Source organism: Alnus glutinosa, chromosome 9 (genome assembly GCF_958979055.1).
Source record: "Alnus glutinosa chromosome 9, dhAlnGlut1.1, whole genome shotgun sequence".
NCBI lineage: Eukaryota > Viridiplantae > Streptophyta > Magnoliopsida > Fagales > Betulaceae > Alnus > Alnus glutinosa.
In genome coordinates, this window is record NC_084894.1 from 1125177 (window position 1) to 1149190 (window position 24014).

General features: G+C 35.9%; 3 protein-coding genes and 1 non-coding gene across 6 annotated transcripts; 3 read left to right on the forward strand and 1 right to left on the reverse strand.

Annotated features, from left to right (window-relative positions):
• Nucleotides 1-2490: 2490 nt before the first annotated feature.
• On the forward strand, nt 2491-4804 carry LOC133877211 (peroxidase A2-like). Its single transcript, XM_062315464.1, has 4 exons — nt 2491-2738; nt 2819-3010; nt 3106-3268; nt 4293-4804. The coding sequence occupies exons 1-4, from the start codon at nt 2508-2510 to the stop codon at nt 4751-4753; spliced, it is 1047 nt and encodes a 348-aa protein (XP_062171448.1). The 5' UTR covers nt 2491-2507; the 3' UTR covers nt 4754-4804.
• Nucleotides 4805-8928: 4124 nt separating this feature from the next.
• Nucleotides 8929-12597, reverse strand: LOC133877213 (E3 ubiquitin-protein ligase SINAT2-like). 3 transcript variants are annotated; one of them, XM_062315467.1, is made up of 4 exons: nt 12198-12597; nt 10883-11243; nt 9710-10096; nt 8929-9392 (listed from the first exon to the last, which is right to left on the reverse strand). In XM_062315467.1, the coding sequence occupies exons 2-4, from the start codon at nt 11099-11101 to the stop codon at nt 9072-9074; spliced, it is 927 nt and encodes a 308-aa protein (XP_062171451.1). In that variant the 5' UTR covers nt 11102-11243; nt 12198-12597; the 3' UTR covers nt 8929-9071. The 3 variants fall into 3 exon arrangements, with proteins under 3 accessions (XP_062171451.1, XP_062171452.1, XP_062171450.1); XM_062315468.1 differs by having other exon boundaries at nt 10883-11253; XM_062315466.1 differs by having other exon boundaries at nt 10883-11209; nt 12198-12596.
• Nucleotides 12598-14690: 2093 nt separating this feature from the next.
• TRNAA-AGC (transfer RNA alanine (anticodon AGC)) lies at nt 14691-14763 on the forward strand. Its single transcript has one exon. It is a non-coding gene; the product is annotated as a tRNA-Ala (tRNA).
• A 159-nt stretch (nt 14764-14922) lies between these two features.
• Nucleotides 14923-20080, forward strand: LOC133877438 (formate--tetrahydrofolate ligase). Its single transcript, XM_062315742.1, has 5 exons — nt 14923-15289; nt 15545-15694; nt 16990-18165; nt 19198-19344; nt 19580-20080. Exons 1-5 carry the CDS (start codon nt 15128-15130, stop codon nt 19853-19855), a joined length of 1911 nt encoding a protein of 636 aa, XP_062171726.1. The 5' UTR covers nt 14923-15127; the 3' UTR covers nt 19856-20080.
• Nucleotides 20081-24014: the final 3934 nt, after the last annotated feature.

The window sequence follows — 24014 nt, forward strand, 5'->3', positions numbered from 1 at the left end:
CTTTGTCATCGGCGAGTAGTGGAAGATCCCATTTGTCCAATGTGTGGTAAGGAGGCAGAGTCAGGTTTTCATGCGCTTTGGAGGTGTCCAGTTGCTCAAACGCTCTGGGCTGAATGTCCCACCTGTATAAGTAAGTTCTCATCCTCTGCTAATGATGTATTATCTTTGATGGGTGCTTTATTTCAACAGTTGGATAGGGAGGAGATGGAGCTGGTTGTAATGGTTGCACAGAGGGTCTGGTTTCGCCGGAACATGTTTGTGTTTGAGGGTTTGTTGACTCCTCCAAAGTGTTCGATTAAATGTGCCAAAGAGTCTTTGGATGAGTACCGTAAAACGACGAGTATGAATGTGGCCTTTCTGTCCATGCCTCGGGTTCCAATATTAACACGATGGTCCAAGCCCCCTGTGGGTTTTGTCAAACTGAATTGGGATGCAGCAGTTGATCGTTCGAAGAAGATGGTAGGGTTGGGGATTATTGCCTGTGATTCTAGCGGAATTGTGGTGGTTTCAATGTGTTATTTTCACCTGTATGTATCTGATTCCTTTGTTGCAGAGGCCATGGGTACTAGACAGGGAGTTGAGTTCGGAAGGTTCTTGTGTCTTCAATCAGTGATGTTGGAAGGGGATTCTCTGGAGGTGGTTCTTGCTCTTCAGCATGAAAACGTGGTTGACGGGTATTACAGCAATCTGGTTCTGGAGACCAAAGCTATTCTTTATGATTTTATGTCAGCTACTGTTCATCACGTGGGTCGTATGGGAAATCAAGCTGCCCATTCTCTTGTACAACATGTTGTCTCTAATGTCATCTGTTCCTTTATGTCTTTCAAATGTTGTTTCTGATGATTTGTTGTTATCTGATCATACGTGAAATGAATTTTCTTATTAAAAATAAAAAAGACAAAAAGGAGAGTTATTGTGTGATATGATGGATTTCTTTTCTTTGTTTGTGAGAGTTATTGTGTGATTTGATGGCTAGTCATGCCTTAATTATTTCCTATGTAAAAGCTTTTTCAGTGGGCCTATAGATAGTTATTTATATCCACTCCAACATGCATGCATACTGACCACAATCTAATTATAAACTTCAGAGACTTTTCCGATCTAATTAATCAACTTTCCAAGGGGCTGGGGTGCGTTTGTAACTCACTTGCCAAACGCCTTCGAAATGATTTTATGTTATTAGACTATCTGAATAACATATATAAATTTAAATAACTTAAAAGATGAGATTATGTATATATAGAGCCTGCTTAATTGTTCTGAATAATCTAATTAACATGTGAGATCCACGGGCTTATTTGAACAAATAAGCCTTGTAATCCTCTTTTTTTAAGTTGACCAAATTTTTATGTTATTCAGACAGTCTAATAATATAAAATCTTAGTCCAAAAGTATTATATTCTTTTTCGTGCAAAAGCTGCTTGAGTGCCTATAGTGTGATTACAATTTATATTCCCTCCAACATGGAATAAATGTCCTATGTTAAAGTCACAAAATTTATGCATTTATAATCAATAGACTTTTTCAAAGATGGATGCTTATGTAATGGAATTGAATTTCTAATCAACTTTAGACTTTTCCAATCCAAATTCCAACGTATGGGGTGTGTTTATACCTCACTTGCGCCAAACGTCTTGTCAAGGATTCTGACAACATAAAAAATTTGAATAATTTAAAAGATAGGATTACTAGCTTACTTAATCCAAATAGCTTTATATGCCAGACCCACTTGTGTAAACAAATTCTTGCAACTATTTTCTCTTAAATTCTTAATCATCTTTTTGTGTTGAATGTAAATTTTTTTTTTTTATGTTTGGTTTGTACGAAAAAATTATTGACAGTAAAAAGTGACTAGTGATAAGATTATGGTGATGTGGCTGGAATTTGACGACACTTCACAGATTTCGGCCAGTTACGCCAAAATTTAGCACAATGGCCGAATTCTGGTCAGTATTGTTGGAATGAGACAAATTGCCGGAATCTGGAGACGGTGATTGAAATCTAGCCAGTGCTGCCAGATTCTGGTGATCGAATCCTGAAATCTGGGAACCTTCAGCGACAAATTCGAGTTATGAACAAACTTCAATGGCCGGTGCTGGAGGACTCCACAAACGTGCGTGCAAGAATGAGAAGTTTAAAATCAGAAAATGATTTACGGATTTAAAAACAACAAATCATTTTACAAAAATTAAAGAGATTATTTTTTTTTGTCAAATTAAAAATAATTTTCGTTGATCATCATTTTCAGTTGTACCAAACACTAAAAAATACATAACAACGCCTAAACAAATGAAACCTTAATGTCTGAATTTGTGTTATTAGAGCCGCTACGTACGACAACAAACGGCCAAACGTGTTATAAAACATATACTTTTATTATTATTATTATTATTATTATTTTTTCTTATTTTTGTATGTGGGTAAGTAACATGCTTGTCAATTTATAAATAAAGGACCACAATTTGCTCTATATTAAACATCCAAGTCGTTCTTGTTTACAGAGAAAGATGTCTTCTTCTTCTTCTTCTTCCTCCTCTTACTTTACTGTGATAGGTCTATTCTTGGCATTTTTGCTTGGCGGATCATTATGCAATGGAGATCTGACTCCAACATTTTACAATGAAACATGTTCAAACGTGTCGAGCATCGTACGTGGAATCATTGAGACGGCGTTGCTGACCGACACCCGGATTGGCGCCAGCCTTATCAGGCTTCATTTCCATGATTGCTTTGTCGATGTACGTACGTCGATCTCCCCAGCTCCTCAATCTTGGGAATCAACTACTTTTAATTCTCTAATTAACTTTGTTAATTGTAGGGGTGTGATGGATCAATTTTGTTGAACAACAGTGACACCATAGCAAGCGAGAAGGATGCTGCCCCGAATAAAGACTCAGTGAGGGGTTTTGGTGTTGTTGATGACATAAAGACTGCGTTGGAAAGCGCTTGTCCCGGCATAGTTTCCTGCGCCGATATCCTCGCCATTGCATCTGAAGCAGCAGTTTCACTGGTATATACAAAACAACAAGACGCGCGCCGTTGGATCGATCTCTTCGATCAAACTTTAATTTTGTTTTTCAGACAAACTAATAAATATCACTGCAGGCAGGAGGTCCCTCGTGGGATGTTTTACTTGGAAGAAGGGATGGCACAACAGCAAACCGAACTGCTGCTAATGACCTTCCAGGACCCTCCGAGGGCCTAGATGTTTTAAAACAAAAGTTCTCAGACCTCGGCCTGAACACCACCGATCTGGTTGCCCTCTCTGGTAAGTACGTACTGTTGCTAACTACTAACTCAGAGCATTCTCGTTCGAATGTTATCTTGGCTGGCCGGGATATTTTACTTGGTGAGTCGATCATAAAAAACGTTACCACTTTGGTGAGCCTGATGGAGAGCCTTTTTTTCTCCCCATTTTAACGTTTTGGCTAGCTTGCTGTGAATGCTTTTAATTAGCTGCATCCGGCTTCGCAATTTGAAGAAATATTTGTCATTTGGTGAGCTGCTATATTACTCACAAAATTTGGTGAGCAAGGTTCACTTAAGACACCCTTGTCAAGCTCTTTATTTTGAAAGTTTTACCAAGTTAAATTTTAGAGAAAAACCAAAATTTGCTCCATGCAACTAGCAAGCTCTTTACTCTTTCCTCAAAATAGATTACGTCAAAAACCCTTTCCAAATTTGGCTCACAAATTCTATGAACTATTCAATTATTTATTATTTATTTATTTTTATCATTTTTTAGAATTTCTCTCCCATTTCACTTCACTTTTCGCTTTTCCCTCCTCTTCAATATTTGTTAGGAGTGGTTGCTTAAAACTAATAAAAAATTAATATTTAGTTAAAATAGAGAAATATTTGAAAAGTTTGGTGTATGAAGTTTGTTAAAAGTATTAGTTAAAAGAGAAAAAATAGGTTTTTTAGCTAAAATTTAGAGAATTTGTTGGTGATGCCCTTACTAAAATGTAAAAAACAAAGCATTTTTAATCTTTAATATTCTCTCTCTCTCCTCTCAATAGAGAATAAACAAAGAATGAATTAGAAATTCTTGAGAAAAAAACTATTTTAACGGAATAGTCCAGACAAAATATAGGTGTTTTAGAAAAGTGAGTAGCTAAAATATAAAAAATCTAATTTTTTTAATTAAAATGATCAAAGAGCAAGGTTATAGAGTCAATGTGAAATGTGAATGATCTCACATATATTGAAGACAAAAATGACATATTTGTGATGGAAACAAACAATACACGTTTTGATAAGGAATATTTGGCATGCATGATGATAATATTCAGGTGCTCACACTTTTGGACGGGCTCATTGTCGTACTTTCAGCGACCGACTATACAATTTCAGTAGCACTGGCAATCCTGATCCGACCCTGAACTCAACCTACTTAGAAACTCTCAAAGGAATATGCGCGGAGAACGGAACGGGGACTGATCTGACCAATCTCGACCTCACCACGCCGGATGCTTTTGACAACTTCTACTACTCTAATCTTCTACTCGAAGAGGGCCTGCTGCAGAGTGATCAAGAGCTGTTCTCAACTACAGGGACTGATACATCTACCATTGACATTGTTAATAGCTATAGTGCTAACCAGACTACTTTCTTTGCTGACTTTGTGGTATCGATGATCAAAATGGGGAATATCAGCGTGTTGACGGGAACAGAAGGAGAAATTAGACTCAACTGCGCTGTAGTTAATGCAAACACTTCTGCATCAAATGGTCTTTTACATAGCTCTATTTAAATGACAGATAAGGCTGATATATATATATATATATATATATATATATATATATATATATATATATATATATATATATATATATATATATATATACAACAATTAACTATTCATATATTCAAGCTTTTATATGTGTTTTGTTTGTTTGATGCAAAAAAATTCTGTATATATATATGAATAAATGAGGGAGGCTTGAGGACTGATGCTTTTCCTCACCTTTTATATATCTAATTAAAGATCGAGTTCGGTATCGAGTCTATTGAGACTTGGAATTTTGAGTGTTTCTATCCACCTTTTTTACTCTATTTTTTCAGTGAATTTCTTTCGTGCCGAACCATATATATAAATTTTTGTGTTCTCTACGTGTACTTGTTATATTTTTCTTCTTCTTCTTCTTCTTCTCTTCTTCTTCTTCTTTCTTTCATTTTTTTATTTTATATATATATATATATATATATATATATATATATATATATATATATACACACACACACACACACACACACACACATCAATCCACAACTTGGTTGGGGAGATTTGATGGGAAGAATTCAATTTTTGGCATCTAAAAATGAGTGCTCTAATTTACTGGTGTAAAAATTATTCGTGTTCGCTTTCGAGTTTTGGTTGTGTCGAGGTATATGTATAAGATTATATAAGTTAACCTTAATACAGCTCATTTAATTAAATTGGTCAAACCCTTCAATCTTAACCCGCTAATTTCGTGTGGGATTCGCAGGTCGTATATAAAATTTTTATTCATAAATATCGTGTGTCAAATTCGGATTGTATTGAGACATATGTATGAGACTATATAAGTCAATCCTAATTTAATCAATTTAATTAAATGAGTTAGAACTCTCAACCCTAATTATAACATGTTAATTTCGTGTCAGATTCACAAATTGTGTCAACAATTGCCATTAATTCCTTCTGCAACAAAGACTTGCTCTACTATAAAATTAAAAACCCTTTAATCAACCAGTTGTTTTTTAATTATTTTTTTAAAAAGCCTCCCCCATTAAGACTCCAGGCCAAGCTGGTCATGGTCTCTGGCATGCATGAGCCGTGGAAAATGGCAATTTTATTATGAATTATTTTGTATTAATTGTCTAATTTTTATTTTGATTGGGTTTTTCTTATTTTGATCGAACTCACTCTAATATAAATAAGTCCTGTTTTTGTGTAGTTATGAAATACAAAGAAATACAATTTTTTTTTTTCACATTATTTTACAATTATATATAATTTCCTTTTAATTTATACTCCTAAAAATCTGGAGAAAATTTGTTGAAGAAAAAAAATCGAAATATTTAATTAATAAAATGTTGGCGATTATCACATAATATGGAATTAGCTAGACGATGAATCAAAGTACAGTCATAAGACAAATTTGGACGGTCTAGATTGTTTACCTCGATGGAGGTGTTGTTACATGGCTTGATACATAAAATAGTTTGTTGAACTATCATTCTCAGGCTGTGCCTTATTTTTCAAACTATCAACTACCAAGTACTATTCATCATTAAAGCATAAAACAATAGCATTTAAGATTCACATGACCAGGGGCGGAGCCAGCCCCACAAAGTTGGGGTCAAATTGAAAAAAAAAAGTTTTAAGAGGGCTAAAATTAGAAAAAATAATAAAATTTAGGACAAAATTTTAATTTTTTTAATTTTTAATTTTTTTTTTGGAGAGAACCTTGGGGCTTGGGGGGCCTGGTGTGACGTATTTACGAATAGCATTTCCAAATTAATCAATTTATTTTACTATTTACCTTTGGTGTGAGTCGTGTGACAAATAATTTTTTAAGATCCAAAAAAAAAGTTGATTAAAAATAATCCAATCACACGATAAATTAATACTTTTTTTTTTTTTTTTTTTTTTTTTGTGACAACTACTTTCCTCTTTCTATCCCATCAATCTCCATCCCTTCATTTCAAACTTGAAATTTCCCAATTGACCCTAAACAACACTTAAAGGGGGGTGAATGGGTATTTTCCAAAAATTCCCGCCAACTAAAAATGAAGCAACTACACAACAATCACCAAAGTAAGCAAAGTAATACAACAATAACATACAACAATTTGGTGATAAAGTAAAAACTCTTTAAATAACTCTTCAAAGGTAAAGCCACTTCGAAACAATTAAATCTAAAAAACTCATCCACTATAGAAGAATTCAAATAGCAAATACTTCACACTTATAAAACTTTTGTAACATACACCTCACTTGTATCGATCAAACTACTCATTGTTCTAATTGTAGTAGCTCCAGAACCGTTGGTCAATTCTTATATCGAGTCTTCTCTTGCAATTCAGAACCTTGGTGGTTGAAGATTATCAGTTTTGAGTGTGGTTTAAACAATCTCTAAGAGAGATTTAGAAGGGAAAACATAGGATTACTTTGTTCTCTCTTAGCTCACATGAATGACAACTTCAATAGCATTGAAAGTCGTGCATAATGATGCTTAAATAGCCCAACCCATTAACTCAGTCTTTTAATTAATTAAAACACTGGAACGCGTGATTATGACGATGATGTCTGAATGCATAAGTAGACTCGTCCGAACCAGGCAAGGATTTCACGACTTATAACTTGACGACGTCTACACCTACACCTAACGACCCTTGTGAATGAGCTTTTTGGGAGTGAGTTCTGAACTTCAATGAACCATGCTTGCCAATACCTTTAGTAGCTGAGCTAATGAATGAGGCTCTCGAATCTCCTCTTGGATCTGGCTCGTTCGGGTCTATTGCGAGCGAAGTAATGAACGACCTTTTCAAGGGCTTCATTTAATTCTTAATAAGAACCCTCGTCCGGACCACCATCAACCGAGGTCCTTGGTTCTTCACAATTTTGAAGGATTTTGAGATCAAGCCTAAGTAAAAACTACCCCAACTAAATTTCACTTACATTAATTTTTTTAGACTCCAAATTTGCCAATCATAAAACCTAACAAAACTCATCACCCATTAATTGAGATTTCAATATATTAATTTCCAACATGCTTTTGACTGCAATAACTATATCATCCACAGAGTAACCGTGACCGACCATAAAGCTATCAAAGTGCTTGTACCAATGCCTCGAAGATTGTTTTAAGCCATATAATTATCTCCTCAATCGACAAAACATGATTTTCTTTATCTTCAACAATAGACCCATCTGGTTGATGCATATAGATGGTTTCTCGAGTTCACCATGTAGAAAAGTATTTTTCACATCAAGTTGTTGAAGCTTCAAATCAAATAGAGCAATCATGACAAACAACACGTGAATAGAGCTATGTTTTACAACATGAAAGAAAATCTCATTAAAGTTCATATCCTTTCTTTGACTATAACCCTTTGCCACCAAGCGAGCCTTGAACCTAGTATCCTCAATCCCTAGGATCTCTTCTTTTTCTTGAAGATTCATTTGCACCCAACAGTCTTAGCGCCTTTAGGCAATTTCATCAATTCCCAAATCTAGTTCTTATAATAAAGAGATTCAATCTCCTCATTCATGGCAACAACCCATTACTCACTACTTGTGACAACTTTTGAATAAGTGGAAAGCTCCTTAACCCTAGTTTCATCTGCCACAATAAGTGCATAGCTAGCAAATCTGTGTAGCCATATCTCTGAGAGAGCCTAATTTGCCTTATCTGTCCACTAGTCGCAATACTTGACTCTTACTATTCTTGTGGATCATCATTATCAGAACTAGAACCATGGCCATCTATAACAGGCTGATTTCGAGTGCCATCTCGTACCCTTTGTGAAGTTGAGAAAACCTAGTAGAAAATCCAAACAATCGAGAAACACAAAAAAGAAAAAAAAAGTAATACATAAAAGAAAAGAAGTTTCAGTACTATTGTAAGGCCATAGGCTGCAGAGTTACTGTCTTCATACTTTAACCCCCTTGGATAAAAATTCCTGGTTATGTAAGGCCATGATAAGAGACCCAGACAAGGGGGAAGTGGTAATAGATGAATAGATGTTCAAGCATTTCGGCCTTTGATCTGCATAATGGATATGATATATTGTTCATCATTGTGGAAGCTGTAGTATCACCTAATTATTAGAGTTTGTCAATCCTCCATATGCCTAATTCCTCACATTGCATGAACATGGTTAGTAGGTCTTAGTTATGCATGTCAGGTAAATCTGAAAGACCATCAAACATTAAAGTCATCACAAGGAAAGATGCCTTGTCTTCCTAGATTGCAAATTAATGATAATTGATCTCAATTTAACAAGAAACACAGAATCTACCCATTTACAGTGTAATAAATGAATTTATCTATTCAGCCTTTTAAAGTAGTTATTATAATATCTCATTGCTCTTTCCATATACGACCAGCAACTTTCAGCTTCAACTCCTGCCTATTGCTGCCAGAAAAGAAGAGTGCCAGATTTCTCTGAATAATTAATCCATCTTGACTATCCCTTACCTTTTTATGGCTATCCCTGATACTCCTTGGTATACCTTGCCATGTAAGTTTCCTGCCATTTCCGCCAACTTCCAGACTGTAACTAAATTGCTTGGCCTCATCTTCATCACCCATGAATCGCAGGAAGGCCATGTAAACGGGCGCCGTTTCAAGATGGAATGCCTCAAAGTGCAAGCAGAACTGACGGCCAAAGCAGTTGAAGACCTGAACCAGATGAAAGAATTGCAAGGTGGTTTCAAATGTTTGGTGCAAATCAAATAAAACTGATTGCAAAAGAAAAAAGTTGCATTAGACTACCATTAGGTAAAGGACAAGAGAGTGCTAAATATGGCTCCCTTTTTCCAGCTTTTCTTTAAGCATAAGCCTATTTCTACCCATTCTTTCTGAGAGCCAACTAAATGGCAGAAAAGAGCACTGTTGACATAATAAGCTATGTATATTCTTCTTTTTTATCTTATTTTATATTAAAGTGACAAAATATCATTAAAATCCGTAATTACTGAAGAGAGAACAACTCTTACAGTTAACATCCATATAGCATTTCCAACTTCTTGAGGATTGGATTTCACATATCTGTGGCTGAAAGTACATCCATCTTGCATATCAACCTTGTGATCCTTCTTGAGATGCATGACAAGGAGTGGGACATCACCAGTGACCGAACAATCAGCTCCAGCATAAGGGCAGTTGTAGGGACGATATTTACAGTGTTTCTCATGTTTGAGCTTGCTGTAATATGGGAATATATCGTGACAACCCAATACTTGGTACCTGCATGGGAGCTCTAGTGACTCTGCTACTTTCTCTAAAGCCAAGCACCTTATATTTCCAAGCTCATGGCGGCATGTGGGGCAAAAGTTGTGCACTCTAGCCTTGCAGTTTGAACATAGAGTGTGGCCATTTGGACACTAAGGCATAAAATAATGTAAGTTACTATTAGTAACATTCTTTTTTTTTTTCTTCATAAAACAGTTCAATAGAAATATCTGCAAGTAATGCAGTGTGCAGTAAACGGCTAAAGATGCTTAAAATAATCAAGCAGTTTATGACTCTGTTTAATTGCAAAATAAGACAGGAAAAGGGGTCAATGATGAAGCCATGAAGGATGGTGCGTTCAACATGATCACGTCTAAAATACTGGTCAATATGAGATTTACAAAGAGTTTTGGGAAAGGCAATACTCTATAGGGACAATATTTATTTATTTATTTATTTTGGGGGGGTGGGGGGGGGGTTAATTTTTGATGGTTTACTTCAGAAAAATATATACTACTGGGGAAATTTTTAAATTTTTGGGGGTTCTGTAGCCCCCAAGCTATAAGCTAGTTTCGCCCCTACTTGAGATAACAAATTTGGCAATTAGCCAACTGGAATTACATGTCACCCTGCTCATACAGATTTCACCCACCCCCTCCATGACTAAATACTTAATATCATTCTTGGATTTTTCTGAACTGATTGAAGATAACTCTTTGTGATTTTGTATCACAATTTCTGGTTGTTCTGACAGTGAATGCTTCATAAATTACAATCAACACATTTTGTCTGAGAGAAAGGTGAATTCTTTTATAAGCAATAATGTCCATGACTATAAATTGAGGATTTTCAATTAGACAAAGGAAGTACTAAGGTGTGTAAAGAAAATGTGATTCTCCAGAATTATGCAGGTTGTAAGTTCAGAATCTAGAGCATACCTGGTATATTGGAGGGTACATTAGATTCATGCAAACAGGGCACTCAAGTAGCTCATGCACATCATTGTTTGATGACCTTCCAGGATTTCCACCTAAACCAGAGGCAGCTTTTCTGTAAGCAGAACTCCTTAACTCGGCACTGGAACTTGCCGGATCCAAATCCGCGGATGCAGTGCAAGACTCAGTCACTTCATGGCAGAAGCCTCCTCCAGCATACATGTTTTCTTCCCTCAATTGTCAATGATGGTATCTTCCTCTCCTCAAAATCAGATTGATATCAAAACCTACTGTCTAGCATCACCTTTTGTCATATATAGATGGATTTATCTAGTCATACAGAGCACCACCAGATGTTCAGTTACTGCAAGTTACTGCTGTAGGTTATATATTAAACAAAAATTTGTTTTGTGTCACATGAAATCAAAGCTTGATTTCAGTTAACAAAGGCAGGAAATTGAGAAATCCATTATAATTTTCAAGGAAATGTAAAAATTGAAGTGCATTGAAATCCTTCTTAGAAAAGTGGAGACCAATTTGACAAGGGATCATCTTAAGGAATTTGATAAAGACCGATGTAACTAGTAAAGGAAATAAGTACTATTAATCTGGAAATCTACACATATCAGAACTTAATGAAAGTCTATGCAGCTTCAAAGTCTATGTTAAAAAATTGGAAGTATAATCTCTTTTTATTCTCTTAACAACTGGAGAAAATTTTATGGAAGAAAAATTCTAAAGATTTCATTGCTAATATGTTGCCGGTGGTATCACACAATATGGAAGGCAATAAATGAAACAACAATCACAAGCCAAATTTTGACAACCTAGATTCTAGATAAGAAAAGAAAAGAGGAAAAAACTGCGAATCTGGAGCTTAGTATGAACCACAAGTTAAGAATATGCAAAATAACAAAAAAAAATTTCATCCTTCATGAAAAAGGGGGAATAAAAGAAAAAGTACAACCAGAAAGGCAAAATCAAAGCAAAACTAGCATTCGAAAATCAAATTCCGCATCTAACTCGTTTCATTTTCTAGGCATTTTCCACATGCAGCCGAAAAATAGAAGTTAATTTAGTTCAAAAGCAAACTCAACTTTCTTTTCAAACCCCAAACAAGCAAAATTAACAACATGAACAGGTGCAATTCTCCACCATAGATGACACACTTCCAATGAACAAAAGAGAGAGAAAGAAAGAACGAACAGAAAATGCAACTGACCAAAAACATCAGCATCCAGAGGAAGATTTAAGTCCATTTGGTTGATCAGTCAACATCAAAGAGAGAAAACAAAGAACAGAGAGAACAAAAACTAACCAATAACTGCAGCACCCAGATGAGAATTAGAACCCATGCACCTGATCAACAAACAAAAGGTCGCAAAGAAGGGAACAAACAGTGCAAATTGGCCAAGAACTGTGATACCCAGATCAGATTCTGAGCCCAAAGGCCTGAATATTCAATCCACTTGAGTATTCAATAATCGTATCATAGTTGGATCCCAAGGAAAAGTAGACAAGGTGAATGGTGAGGTGGAGCAATATCCGTGAAAGCTGGCTCCCAGAAATGCGTGTCTTAGCCTGATTTGGACGCCAATAAAATCAAACCAGAGTCAAAAAGACAAGATTTGGATTGCCTCCATGCACATTGGTCACCTAGTGATTTGTACAACACATATATATTTTGGACAATATTTTAGTGTGTTTTCCTTGTTGGTTTTCTTACATCTGTATAAACATATACGCTAATGGGGACGGGGTTTTGTTGTCTTCCTTAACAGTGACTCACTGTTGTCTTTTGCTGATGTTTCTTGCTTTCTTTGCCATAAGAAAGGTGACATTTCCCGCACGCAACGTTCGAATATTTTTCAATTCAAGTTTGGGCAAATTGGGCAATCAGGCCGTTGAAAGCCATGGACATAAAGTCCAATTGCTGTCAGATGTGGTGCAGTCCATGGAAGTCTAGCACGGTGAATGGAACTGATTGGTTGAATCATAAAGGAAGTCAAGGGATGCAGCAGAGGCTTTTTGATCATGAGACCAGCGGACCAAACACCTACCCATGTCTTCCGGAGCTTATTTGAGCTTTTGAGCCTCTGTTATTAAAAGTTGAGATATGTCACGTTGCAATCTATAGCAGAATCCAAGGCAACCGAGGGCCGAGGACAAAAATTGCTGCAAAGTCAACATTTCTGTTAATCCTATCCAAAAAATGTATTTTATATACAAAGCAAAAAGTTCTGAGAATATATATATATATATATATATATATATATATATATATTTAACCTAGTCTATCATGAATTTTATATTGCATGTTATTTGTTAATTATTTGTTAATCCTATAAAAAAATTGTATATGAAAATCATATTCTTTAAGACCGTATGTTAGCTTAATAGCAGGGCCGACAATTTTTGACATGATGTTAAGGTATAATATAGGGGTTAATAGGGAAATTGGTAAGGAATATTATATAGTTAGGGTTAGGGTTGTAGGGTTTAACTAGTTTAATTCAATGGACCATATTATAGTTGATTTATATACTCTTATACCTATGTCTCGACAGTATTTGAATCCGGCATTTAAGGATGACAATTTTTTGTTATTTTAATTAAACGGGTCAATATTACGACACGACCCAAACTGATATGGGGACACAAATTATTAACCTTATTTTATTTGAGGGACAATTTGGAGAAAACTTTGTCCACCTACAAATTGCTTGCAGGTGGGAGTGAGCTCAAATGATAAACTCTTTTGTCATGGAGCCCAATAATTGCGCATGGCATGTTGTTTACACCAAAGTAATGAGTTTAAGGGAATCCCAAATTTAACTTAAAAAAAAAAAAAAAAAAAAAACAAACAAACTAATTTTTAACGTTTTCCCCTTTGTCATTGAGTATTGTATTCAATATAGAAACAAGTGTTGAGACATCAATAGGTGGTGAAGTGTTAAACACCATAAGCTCAAATAAAAGAAAAAAAAAAAGAATAAAAGAAAAGAATAAAGAAAGAAATTAAGAAAGGGACTTCTTGCTTGTTGAACATCTCTCAAGAACACCTTTAAATAACCAAAAGATTAAAACTTGAGTAGAGACCTTGAATCATAGACTCCAAGGAGGAAGTTCAAGTTGCAAGTCAAGCCTTGGATAAGCATTTCTCATATAGGGCATTCACATCCACTTCAACAAGTTTTTTTTTCTTTCTCAATTTTAGATATAAAAATAAAAAATAAAAAATCACATTTTTATATTTTAATGACAAACTTTTTAAAAGCACTTACATTTCATTCTTTATTTAAACTATCTATTTTTAGTCTTTCACTAACTTATTTAAATATTATTTTTTTCAAAGCACCTACCATTACAAAGTGACGTGCATGTCTTATCAAGAGTCTCACTCTCTTTTCATAAAATTTAGTGAGCATTATAATTGCTCACCAATTTTTGGGCTAAAGTAGCTATTTAGATGTAGCTACAATTTTACCTAAATTTGCATTTTCGCTAATCAAAATAATATTCGGCTATCAGGGTGTGAATGCTTTAAGAGTTCAAAAATTTTACCTGTCCAATAATTTTCTTGGGGACATTCCAAAATTAACCATGTCTCTTGGGTGCCTTGTCATAAAAAAAAAATAATAATTTAAATTATAGCACAACAAAAGGAAAAACTAAGACCATTGTGATTTACAACATGGTAATACAATTTCTTTTTCAATTGGTCCTTATAATAAAGTTGGAACATAGCTTAGTCAATGAGAACCATATTACAAATAGACAAATAATACCTTTACGGAACTAAACCAACGAAGGGGATGTAGCTCAGATGGTAGAGCGCTCGCTTAGCATGCGAGAGGTACGGGGATCGATACCCCGCATCTCCATTGTATTTTGTTTTTTTTTTTGGGTTAACTTCCCTATCCACTGCCATAATCTAATATCACAGCTACCACAATCACAGCCCACCCCATCGACGTCCATCTTACATGGAGACCCACAATACCCTCCTTTTACTCAACATCCGATGATTATAGCTGGTCACAGCTATACCTTCACATGTACCACTATCATTCCTCTGCCCCCCACCCGATAAAGTACACACAAATCTATATATGTTTCACATAATCTCTCCACCTCACACATTTCAGATCAAGAAAAGATTCCGGCAGGGATTCATAAAAATCATAGAAAGCAAAACTGGAAAAAGGCCACAAAAAAATTTGAACCCAGAAAATTGAATTCTTGAAAATGAGTTCATCAAAGGCATTGAGGAAGCTGCAGGTGGTGTCCCCCGTCCCGGCAGACATAGACATTGCCCACTCGGTTGAGCCTCTCCACATATCTGTGATTGCCGAGGAGCTCAATTTGAGTCCCGAACACTATGATCTTTATGGGAAATACAAGGCCAAGGTGATTATATACTGAAACTCCTCTTGAATGCAATTGATTGTTGTCTTTTACTATAAAGTTTAATTCTTTTTTTTTTTTTTTTCTTTGGTTGAGATCAAGAACATTGATTTGATTGACCTGGGTTTCTTTTGCTTGAGTTTTATTTTCTTTTCAATCGAGAAGGCAATGATAGAGCAAGCGAATGGAAGGTTGACCCAGTTTTTGTTTAATGTAAGTTGTTGTGGATTGAATGGTTTGGGGTGTTGTGCTGTGCAGGTTTTGTTATCTGTGCTTAATGAGCTTGAAGGATTTAGAGATGGATACTATGTGGTGGTTGGAGGGATTACTCCTACTCCTCTTGGAGAAGGCAAGTCTACTACAACTGTTGGGCTTTGTCAAGCATTGGGAGCTTTTCTTGATAAGAAGGTAATTGCTTTAGTACTTACATTTTGATCATATTTCTATGTTGTCTTCAATCAGGTTAAGTCTTGAATTATATCCCCCCTTAGGCTTTAACCATTTTATATGCACTTCTATTTTAGAAAATGGCACTATCGACCACTACAAGTTGAGATTGTGCCTACTCAATGTTCGGGAAGGTGCTCTTAAACATCAGAGAGGATAACAAAAATATGAGGGGTTGCAACCTCATTGGTAGACTGGGAAGGACATTGCAAAAATAGAAACATTGGGGGGATATTGCAAAAATAATGGTAATTAAAGGGGGGCAAATGTAGTTTTCCCAAAATATAAAGACCATTTCTATAGAAGCTGTATTTCGGGTATGCTAAGAATAGAAGAAATGCAGGATTTGGTGCAAATGAACCAAGCTAATCTAATTTTATTCTAGCTCAGTGTAGAAATAGTCGAGCTGGGCTTGGACGCTGGAGTAAACCTTTTTATGATTGATATGTTTATGTTGGCCAGGCTTGTGTTTATCGTTAACCTAATCCAACATTTGGTTTTGTGTCAAATTTATTTCCTTTACCTATAGAAGGGAAAAATGAACAGTTACTGATGATCTTTCTTATCTAGAGGCTAGAGCTTTTGCTCTTTCTTATCTAGAGCTTCACTCATTTGATTGATAAAGCAGCTGAGCGCCTGAGCGCCTGAGCCTGAGCCTGAGCATGGACAAGCGATTCCGTTTAACAACCTTAACAGAATGCGAGTAAGATTTGAAGACGTGCGACTACATAAAATCAAAGAGGGTAGGTTAACATGAAATGCCTGATTAGTAGTTGTGGGGTATGAGCCATTGAAGGCATTAACTGAGGAAATGCGGATTTGGTGGACTTAGAAGATCTCGTTAACAACTGTGCCGTTGTTATATGTGTTTAATCTTTATTGTATTTTGCCATTCTCTTACTAATCTTTCTTTGTTCTGGTAGCTTTCGAGGTTTCCTGGTCTTCAGCTAAGTTTCGGTTGTATGTAATTAACCAAGTAACAATCTCTTACTAAATACCGGCTCATTCAGTATCTGCTAAGTCTGAAGTTTTTATTCACACTTCGTCTGAGAAAGAATGAATGTGTTAATTATGGTTCTGGCTATCCAACTTAAAAATTCTTGTTGACTGGCTCTTGTAATCAAACATGAATTTTGAATTATGATGGTGATTGCTTGGATGTAAAATCTTCAGAACATCTCACAATTTGGTTACTCTATACTGGGAGCATATTAGACAATATTCTGATCAGCAATTCTCTGTGTTTCTGATGTTAGGTTGTTACCTGCCTTCGTCAACCATCACAAGGACCTACTTTTGGAATCAAAGGGGGTGCGGCAGGTGGTGGTTACAGTCAAGTGATCCCAATGGATGAGTTCAATCTTCACCTAACAGGAGACATTCACGCAATTACAGCTGCAAACAATCTTCTAGCTGCTGCCATTGATACCCGGATATTCCACGAGTCAACCCAATCAGACAAGGCTCTCTTAAACCGTTTATGCCCACCAGGCAAAGAAGGAAAACGGTGCTTTAGTGACATCATGTTTAGGCGTCTGAAGAAGCTTGGTATCTCAAAGACCAGGCCTGAGGATCTTACACCACAAGAAGTTAAGAAATTTGCTAGACTTGATATTGACCCTGATTCGGTCACATGGAGAAGAGTAATGGATGTTAATGACCGATTCTTGAGGAAGATTACTATTGGCCAGGGCCCAGAAGAAAAAGGGATGGTGAGAGAAACAGGATTTGATATCTCAGTTGCCAGTGAAATCATGGCAGTTTTGGCCCTCACAACATCTCTAGCTGATATGAGAGAGAGGCTTGGGAAGATGGTAATTGGAAATAGCAAGGCTGGTGACCCTATAACTGCTGATGATCTTGGAGTTGGAGGTGCTTTGACTGTGCTCATGAAGGATGCTATTAACCCTACTTTAATGCAGAGTCTTGAGGGAACCCCAGTTCTTGTTCACGCTGGTCCTTTTGCAAATATTGCTCATGGGAATTCTTCTATTGTGGCTGATAAGATTGCAATAAAACTGGTGGGACCTGGAGGGTTTGTGGTCACAGAAGCAGGTTTCGGTGCTGATATTGGAACTGAGAAGTTCATGAATATAAAATGCCGATATAGTGGTTTGACACCTCAGTGTGCTGTTATTGTGGCTACAATAAGGGCCTTGAAAATGCATGGTGGCGGGCCAGAAGTTGTTGCTGGGAAGCCTCTTGATCGTGCCTACTTAACTGAGAATGTGGCTCTTGTTGAAGCAGGTTGTGTGAATCTGGCCAGACATATTTTGAACACAAAGGCTTATAGTGTGAATGTCGTTGTTGCTGTGAACAAGTTCTCTACTGATACTGAGGCAGAACTCAACGCAGTCAGAAATTCAGCTTTGGCTGCTGGGGCATACGATGCAGTAATTTGTACTCATCATGCCCATGGTGGAAAAGGAGCGGTTAGTCACTTTCTTCCCTTAATTAGTCTTAATTAATCCAAGAGACCATCAATCTCTACTCACTAAAACATAATAACTAGAAAAATATAAAAGCATATAAGAGAAAAATCAATTCGTATGACAATAACTAGTATGTACTTATAAAAAAAAAACTAGTATGTGCTCTATCCCAAGTAAGAAGCTTGATTTGCTTGCCAACTCTAGCATAGACCATCTTTCTCCAAATTGCAACCCCAATTTTAGTCCTTCGATAATCTTGAATCTCCCATCTAATCCAGCCTTATTTTGAATGTGCCTCTATATTGTTTACTTATTTTCTTGAACCTAATAAAAAGAGGCGTTTAAGTATAGCAGTAAGTCATAATTATTCCTGCTTGTCCCTGATCTTCATATCTTCTCCATTTTTGTTTGTTAGATTTCTTGACAAGAACACCATATGATGAAACAGACATCATGAGCCACTAGAGATACACCCTAACCAGCAAGAGGAATGTACTTCTCTTGTTGTTAAAAGCGCCAGAGAGAGAGAGAGAGAGAGAGAGAGAGAGAGAGAGGTTTGACTTCTAGATTTTATCCCCGAAGGTTTCATTTGTAATGAGATATATGTTTGTGTGTTGTAGCACACTGGAACAGTAGTGTTTGCATGACAAATGAATGGTCCATTGCCATTGCTTCATGATGCAACCATTAATTTAAAAATAAAAAAGGGATGCTTTTTAGCTCATTTGGCTTTTCCAAGAAGCTCAAATAGAAAAAATAAAAAAAAAGAATGCATTTTGGGATCACTTCTCTAAACACACTTCACTTCAGGTGTCAGTAGCGTTTGATCTTGGAGCTTCGCGCTCTAAGCACACCTGGTATGTCATTGTTTGTTGTCTATTGCATCTGTTGAACTGAGAAGATGGAATTGCTGGCAGCAGTCAAATCCTGAATTTCTCTCCTCCCTGAGCCTATGTAGATGACAGTTAATGTTTTTAAACTTGCAATAGATGGGCTTTTTTACTAATTGATAAATATTATCATGTTTTTCAGGTTGACCTCGGGATCTCAGTTCAAAGAGCTTGTGAGAATGTCACACAACCATTAAGGTTCTTATATCCTCTGGATATTGGTATCAAAGAAAAAATAGAGGCAATAGCCGGGTCATATGGTGCCAGTGGTGTTGAATACTCCCAGCAGGTAAACTCCTGACTCGTTTAATATTGTTTTAGTTCACTTTTTAATTTCATGATCAATTTTTTCAAATCCCATCTTTTATGGGTTTTAGTCTCAAGTTGGACATAAATATTGAGATGCACTCAAAGGCTGACAATGAGATTTCTTTCTTCTTTTCTGTTGATTGAAATGTACTTCCAAGCTGATTCTGCGATCTTTCTTTCTCTCTTTCTTTCTTTCTTTCTTTCTGTGTAAATAGGCAGAGAAGCAGATTGAGATGTACAGCAGGCAAGGGTTTTCTGGTCTGCCAATCTGTATGGCGAAAACACAGTATTCTTTTTCACACAATGCCTCTGAGAAAGGAGCCCCAAGTGGATTTATCTTGCCAATAAGGGATTTGAGGGCTAGCATTGGAGCTGGATTTATCTATCCTTTAGTTGGGACAATGAGCACAATGCCAGGGCTCCCAACAAGGCCTTGCTTTTACGACATTGATCTTGACACAGCCACCGGAAAGGTTATTGGTCTCTCTTAAAGCTCAACAAACCTCTTCCCAATTATGTGTTGTACTTCTGTTGCTTGTTTACGCAGCCCTTTCCAAAGTTTATAGAATAATGTCAGAGTTTCATGGGCTCCCTCCCCATACATCTTTTCGAACTTCCGCTTCTGAACTTTGACTGTTTAGTCAGTGTTCTGTATGACTAAACAGTGCAACTTAAAGTCTCAAATAAAAAAATAAAAATGTTTATTTTGCTTTTCCTGATCTGGGTAAAATATGTCCTAAAGACCCTTATTTAACTAGTATGTAATTTAAATTTCATATTTGAAATAAGAATCTTGTTTATTTTCCTTTCTATCTGATATGGGTAAAATTTGTCCAAAGACCTTTGTTTGAGTAATTAATATCTTAATCTCCTTGAGAAGACAACGATGTGGCGGTGATACTCCAATGTTCCTTCATACTAAAATTTCTAATTCAAGGTTGTGGATTCGGATTCTGTTTCTTCCTAGTTACTAGTCAACTCCTATTCCGTTATCTATTCTAGCGTGTAAGAGTATCTCCAATAGACTCTAAAAGAACAAAATCTTTAAATTTTGGCTATTTTAAGACCCCAAAACCCTGCTCCCAACACTCTCTTCAAAATCTTTAAACCAACATAATGCTACAGTGACTCTTTACTAGTAAAGAATTACTGTAGCATCTTCATTTATTATTGTTAACATAGTCTCTCTCTCACTCCTCTGCTCCAAAGCCTCCCTCTGCAGCTCTTTCTCCCTCACGAAGGAGCTCTCCGTGAGCAAAACGAGCATGCTACCGCTCCAAAGCCTCCTCCTTTCATCTCGGTACTGCGTTTTCTGCTCATTTCTTGGTTGGTACTTTGTGGGTATTTGTTTATTTGTATAATCTCAGCTGACCCTGATAGTTTTGCACAAACTCAAGACAATCAAAGAACAAAAGACACACAGAATGAGAGCTACAGCCGCACGCTGGTTGCTCTGTTTTCATTTTCACATAATGTTCTGTACAGAGAACAAGACAAAACAAGCAAAAACAATATAATAACCCTAAAGGCAATACAAAGACTAAAATACCCTTAGTATATACATATATTCTCTAACAGAACCATATGTGCTTTCATGCTCATTTTGGTGGGAATGTTGCTTGATTGCTGAGATATGGGGCTATGGGTTCGATTTTCGGTGCAAAAGTTGGTGCCTTTGTAGAGTTTTGTGAATTGGGTTTTGGAGTGGGTTGTGGAATGAGTGGCTACTAAAACGGGGGTTCTGGGTTGAGTGTGAGTTGAATGTGTTTGCATGCTGAAGTTGGCGTGATTTGATTCTTTAATTTCAGCATTATCATTCTTCTTTGTGGTGTAAGTAGTAATTTGATGACTGATGGTTTGACATAGATGGTTGACTAGATTCAACAATTGGGTTTGTTGTATGTTTGGATTTGGCAGTGTTGTATCAGTTCAGTAGTTGGTTCTTGGCTTTTTGAACGGGTTTTATGTGTTTTCTTGTGCTGCTTGTTTTTGGGGTATGTCAGAATATAGCAGATAACGGTGAATCTTATGCCATATTGGGTGAACTCATGCTTGTGCACTGGTTATTGGTTAAAGAGTTAATGGGGTTGGTTCCTTTTGTTGGATAGCCATGAATGGATTGCTGCTAGGTATCAGAATCTGAACAAGTTTTGCTATAATGTGTTCTAAGAACTTTTCACGGAGTTAATTTCCTGCTTCTCAGCAGCCAAATGGCGGGTTTGTGCAAAATTGTGGAAGATGATGTTTGGGTAGTTGCAGCTGATGCGAAATGCTTAAATAGAATTGGTGGTTCGTTTTAAGATTTTGTTTTTTCATAGGTTGAGAGTGAATGATAGAAAATCTCCAGGGTGCAGTTGTAGTCATGTTGCTGTCAAGAGTTCTTTAGCTGGTCTTCTGTTGTTCTGAATGTTGTTACTATTTTTAGAGTTTAGAGGTTTCTAGAACCAGCTCAAGAACTCTAATGGAAAGGAGCTTCCTGTTGAGCTTGGAAGATATTTTGATATGTTCGATCTTGCTAGACAATCTCTAAGGGAGTAGTAATTGTCACAATTATGTTGGATTTTATCATATCATAGTAATGGTCATTCCTAATTTACTTTATTGTTTGCATTTTAGTTAATGGATTGGCAAATGCAAGAAGACGATTACTTCACAAATCTCTTATATGAGGAGTCTCGCCTTGATAATGAATTGATGGGATCTCCAAATCTAATGGGTCAAATGTCTCCATCTCAAGTAGAAATAGAATCTAGTGCTAAGAAATCACGGGGTAGCAACTTCACCATAAAAGAAGATAATCTCTTTGTATCTGCGTGGCTAAATACTTGTTTGGATTCAGTAAAAGGAAACGAGCAAGAACACAAGACATACTTTTGGAGAATTTGGGAGTACCTTCACGAGAATAAGACATTCATTTCTGAACGTACTGAGGTATCTCTAACGCATCGATGGTCAGCAATTCATACGAGTACAAAAAAGTTTTGTGGATATTTATCAATTCATACTAGTACAAAAAAGTTTTGTGGATATTTATCACAGATTGAGTCAATGCATCAAAGTGGATTGAATGAGCAAGACAAGGTATATGTTCTATTGAATGTTGTGTCAATGCATCAACCCACCATTAGTGATAGGGGTCTAATCGTTTTCTATTTTTTTTTACTTTTAATTTGCAGATTATTAAGGCGAAACTTATGTTTCAAGAATTTGAGAAAATTTCATTTCAATTTGAACATTGTTGGAATGTGTTGAGGTGCCAACCTCAATGGATTAATGCAAGAAAAAATCGAGAAAAAGAACATTTGCAACGACATATTCTCCTACTCTAGATCTGATAAATCTAGAGGATGATGATAGCTCTACCAATCACTTTGTAGATTTGGAGATACCACAAGGCCGGAAGGCCGAAAAGGAGCGATTGAATAAATGAAAGAGCAAAAATAGTGCAAGTGTAGATGTTGTGGAGACACTAAATGAAATAAAGGAAGAGAGGAAGAAAATGAATGAGAGGAAAAGTAAACTTATTGAAGAAACATCTATTCAAGAGCAAGAGAAACTTCATAATATGCACGAGCGAGAGACGCTTCGATTTAAATAAGAAAAGCTTCAAGCAGAACAAGCGAGAGAAGATGACAAAATTATGCTGATGGATACAAGTGGCTTGTCTAAAATTCAAAAAGAATATATTCATCACCGCCAAATGAAAGTTCTTGAGAATCGACGAAAGAAACCGTGCTTAACTAGTTAAACATGTTATTATTTAGATAGTTTGACTTTCATGTTTTTGTAAAACAATTGTCAAATGATATTCTAATCTTGCTTTGTTATTGGTGTTGAACAAATTTAAGAAATTATATGATGTTTAGTGATAGGTGATAGCGCAAATATTATTATTATTTTTTAAATAATTTAATTTAGACAAAATTTTCAGTGAATCTTCATAGAAAAGAATAATAATAATGAAAAGGATTTCTTTCTATCTTTTTTTTTTCAAAAAATTCCAAGATAAAGAAATTCTAGCTTTACTATTTCCCACACATTCTCAGCAACAAAAGTGAAAGAAAATTCAGAATTATTACAACGTATTGACTACAGAAAGAAACTTTTCACAGTAAATTCAAGGCCTTTGGCTTATTTTCTTTTCTATTATTTATGAATCCAATAGTGGCATTCATATTACAAATAATTGTAATATATATATATATATATATATATATCAAACACTACAAAAATCACATACAGAACAAATCACCAATCCCAATTCACCAGAAAAATGTTAACTGTTGTTTTGTACATTAATGCATCATCTGGTTGCTGTGGAACCAATACAAAAAGGAAAAGAACGAAAAAGCAAACAAACGATCAATCTCGAGATCTATATTCATTCTTTGCGCAATTAATCATTGCAAAAACCATCGTTCCGTAGTTATAAATATCTGACTTATAAGAGATCCTTCCAAAATTTCTACAAAGTACTTCGAGATTAACCATACAAACATAAAAGTCAAACAAAAACACACTATAATCTTCCACTAGCCCACTAAAAATTAACAAAATTTAGGGAGAATTTCACTTATAACCTTTGAACTTTTATCCTTTTTGAAAGATGATACATAAATTTTAAAACGTCTCAATTCAATTTAGGGTAAG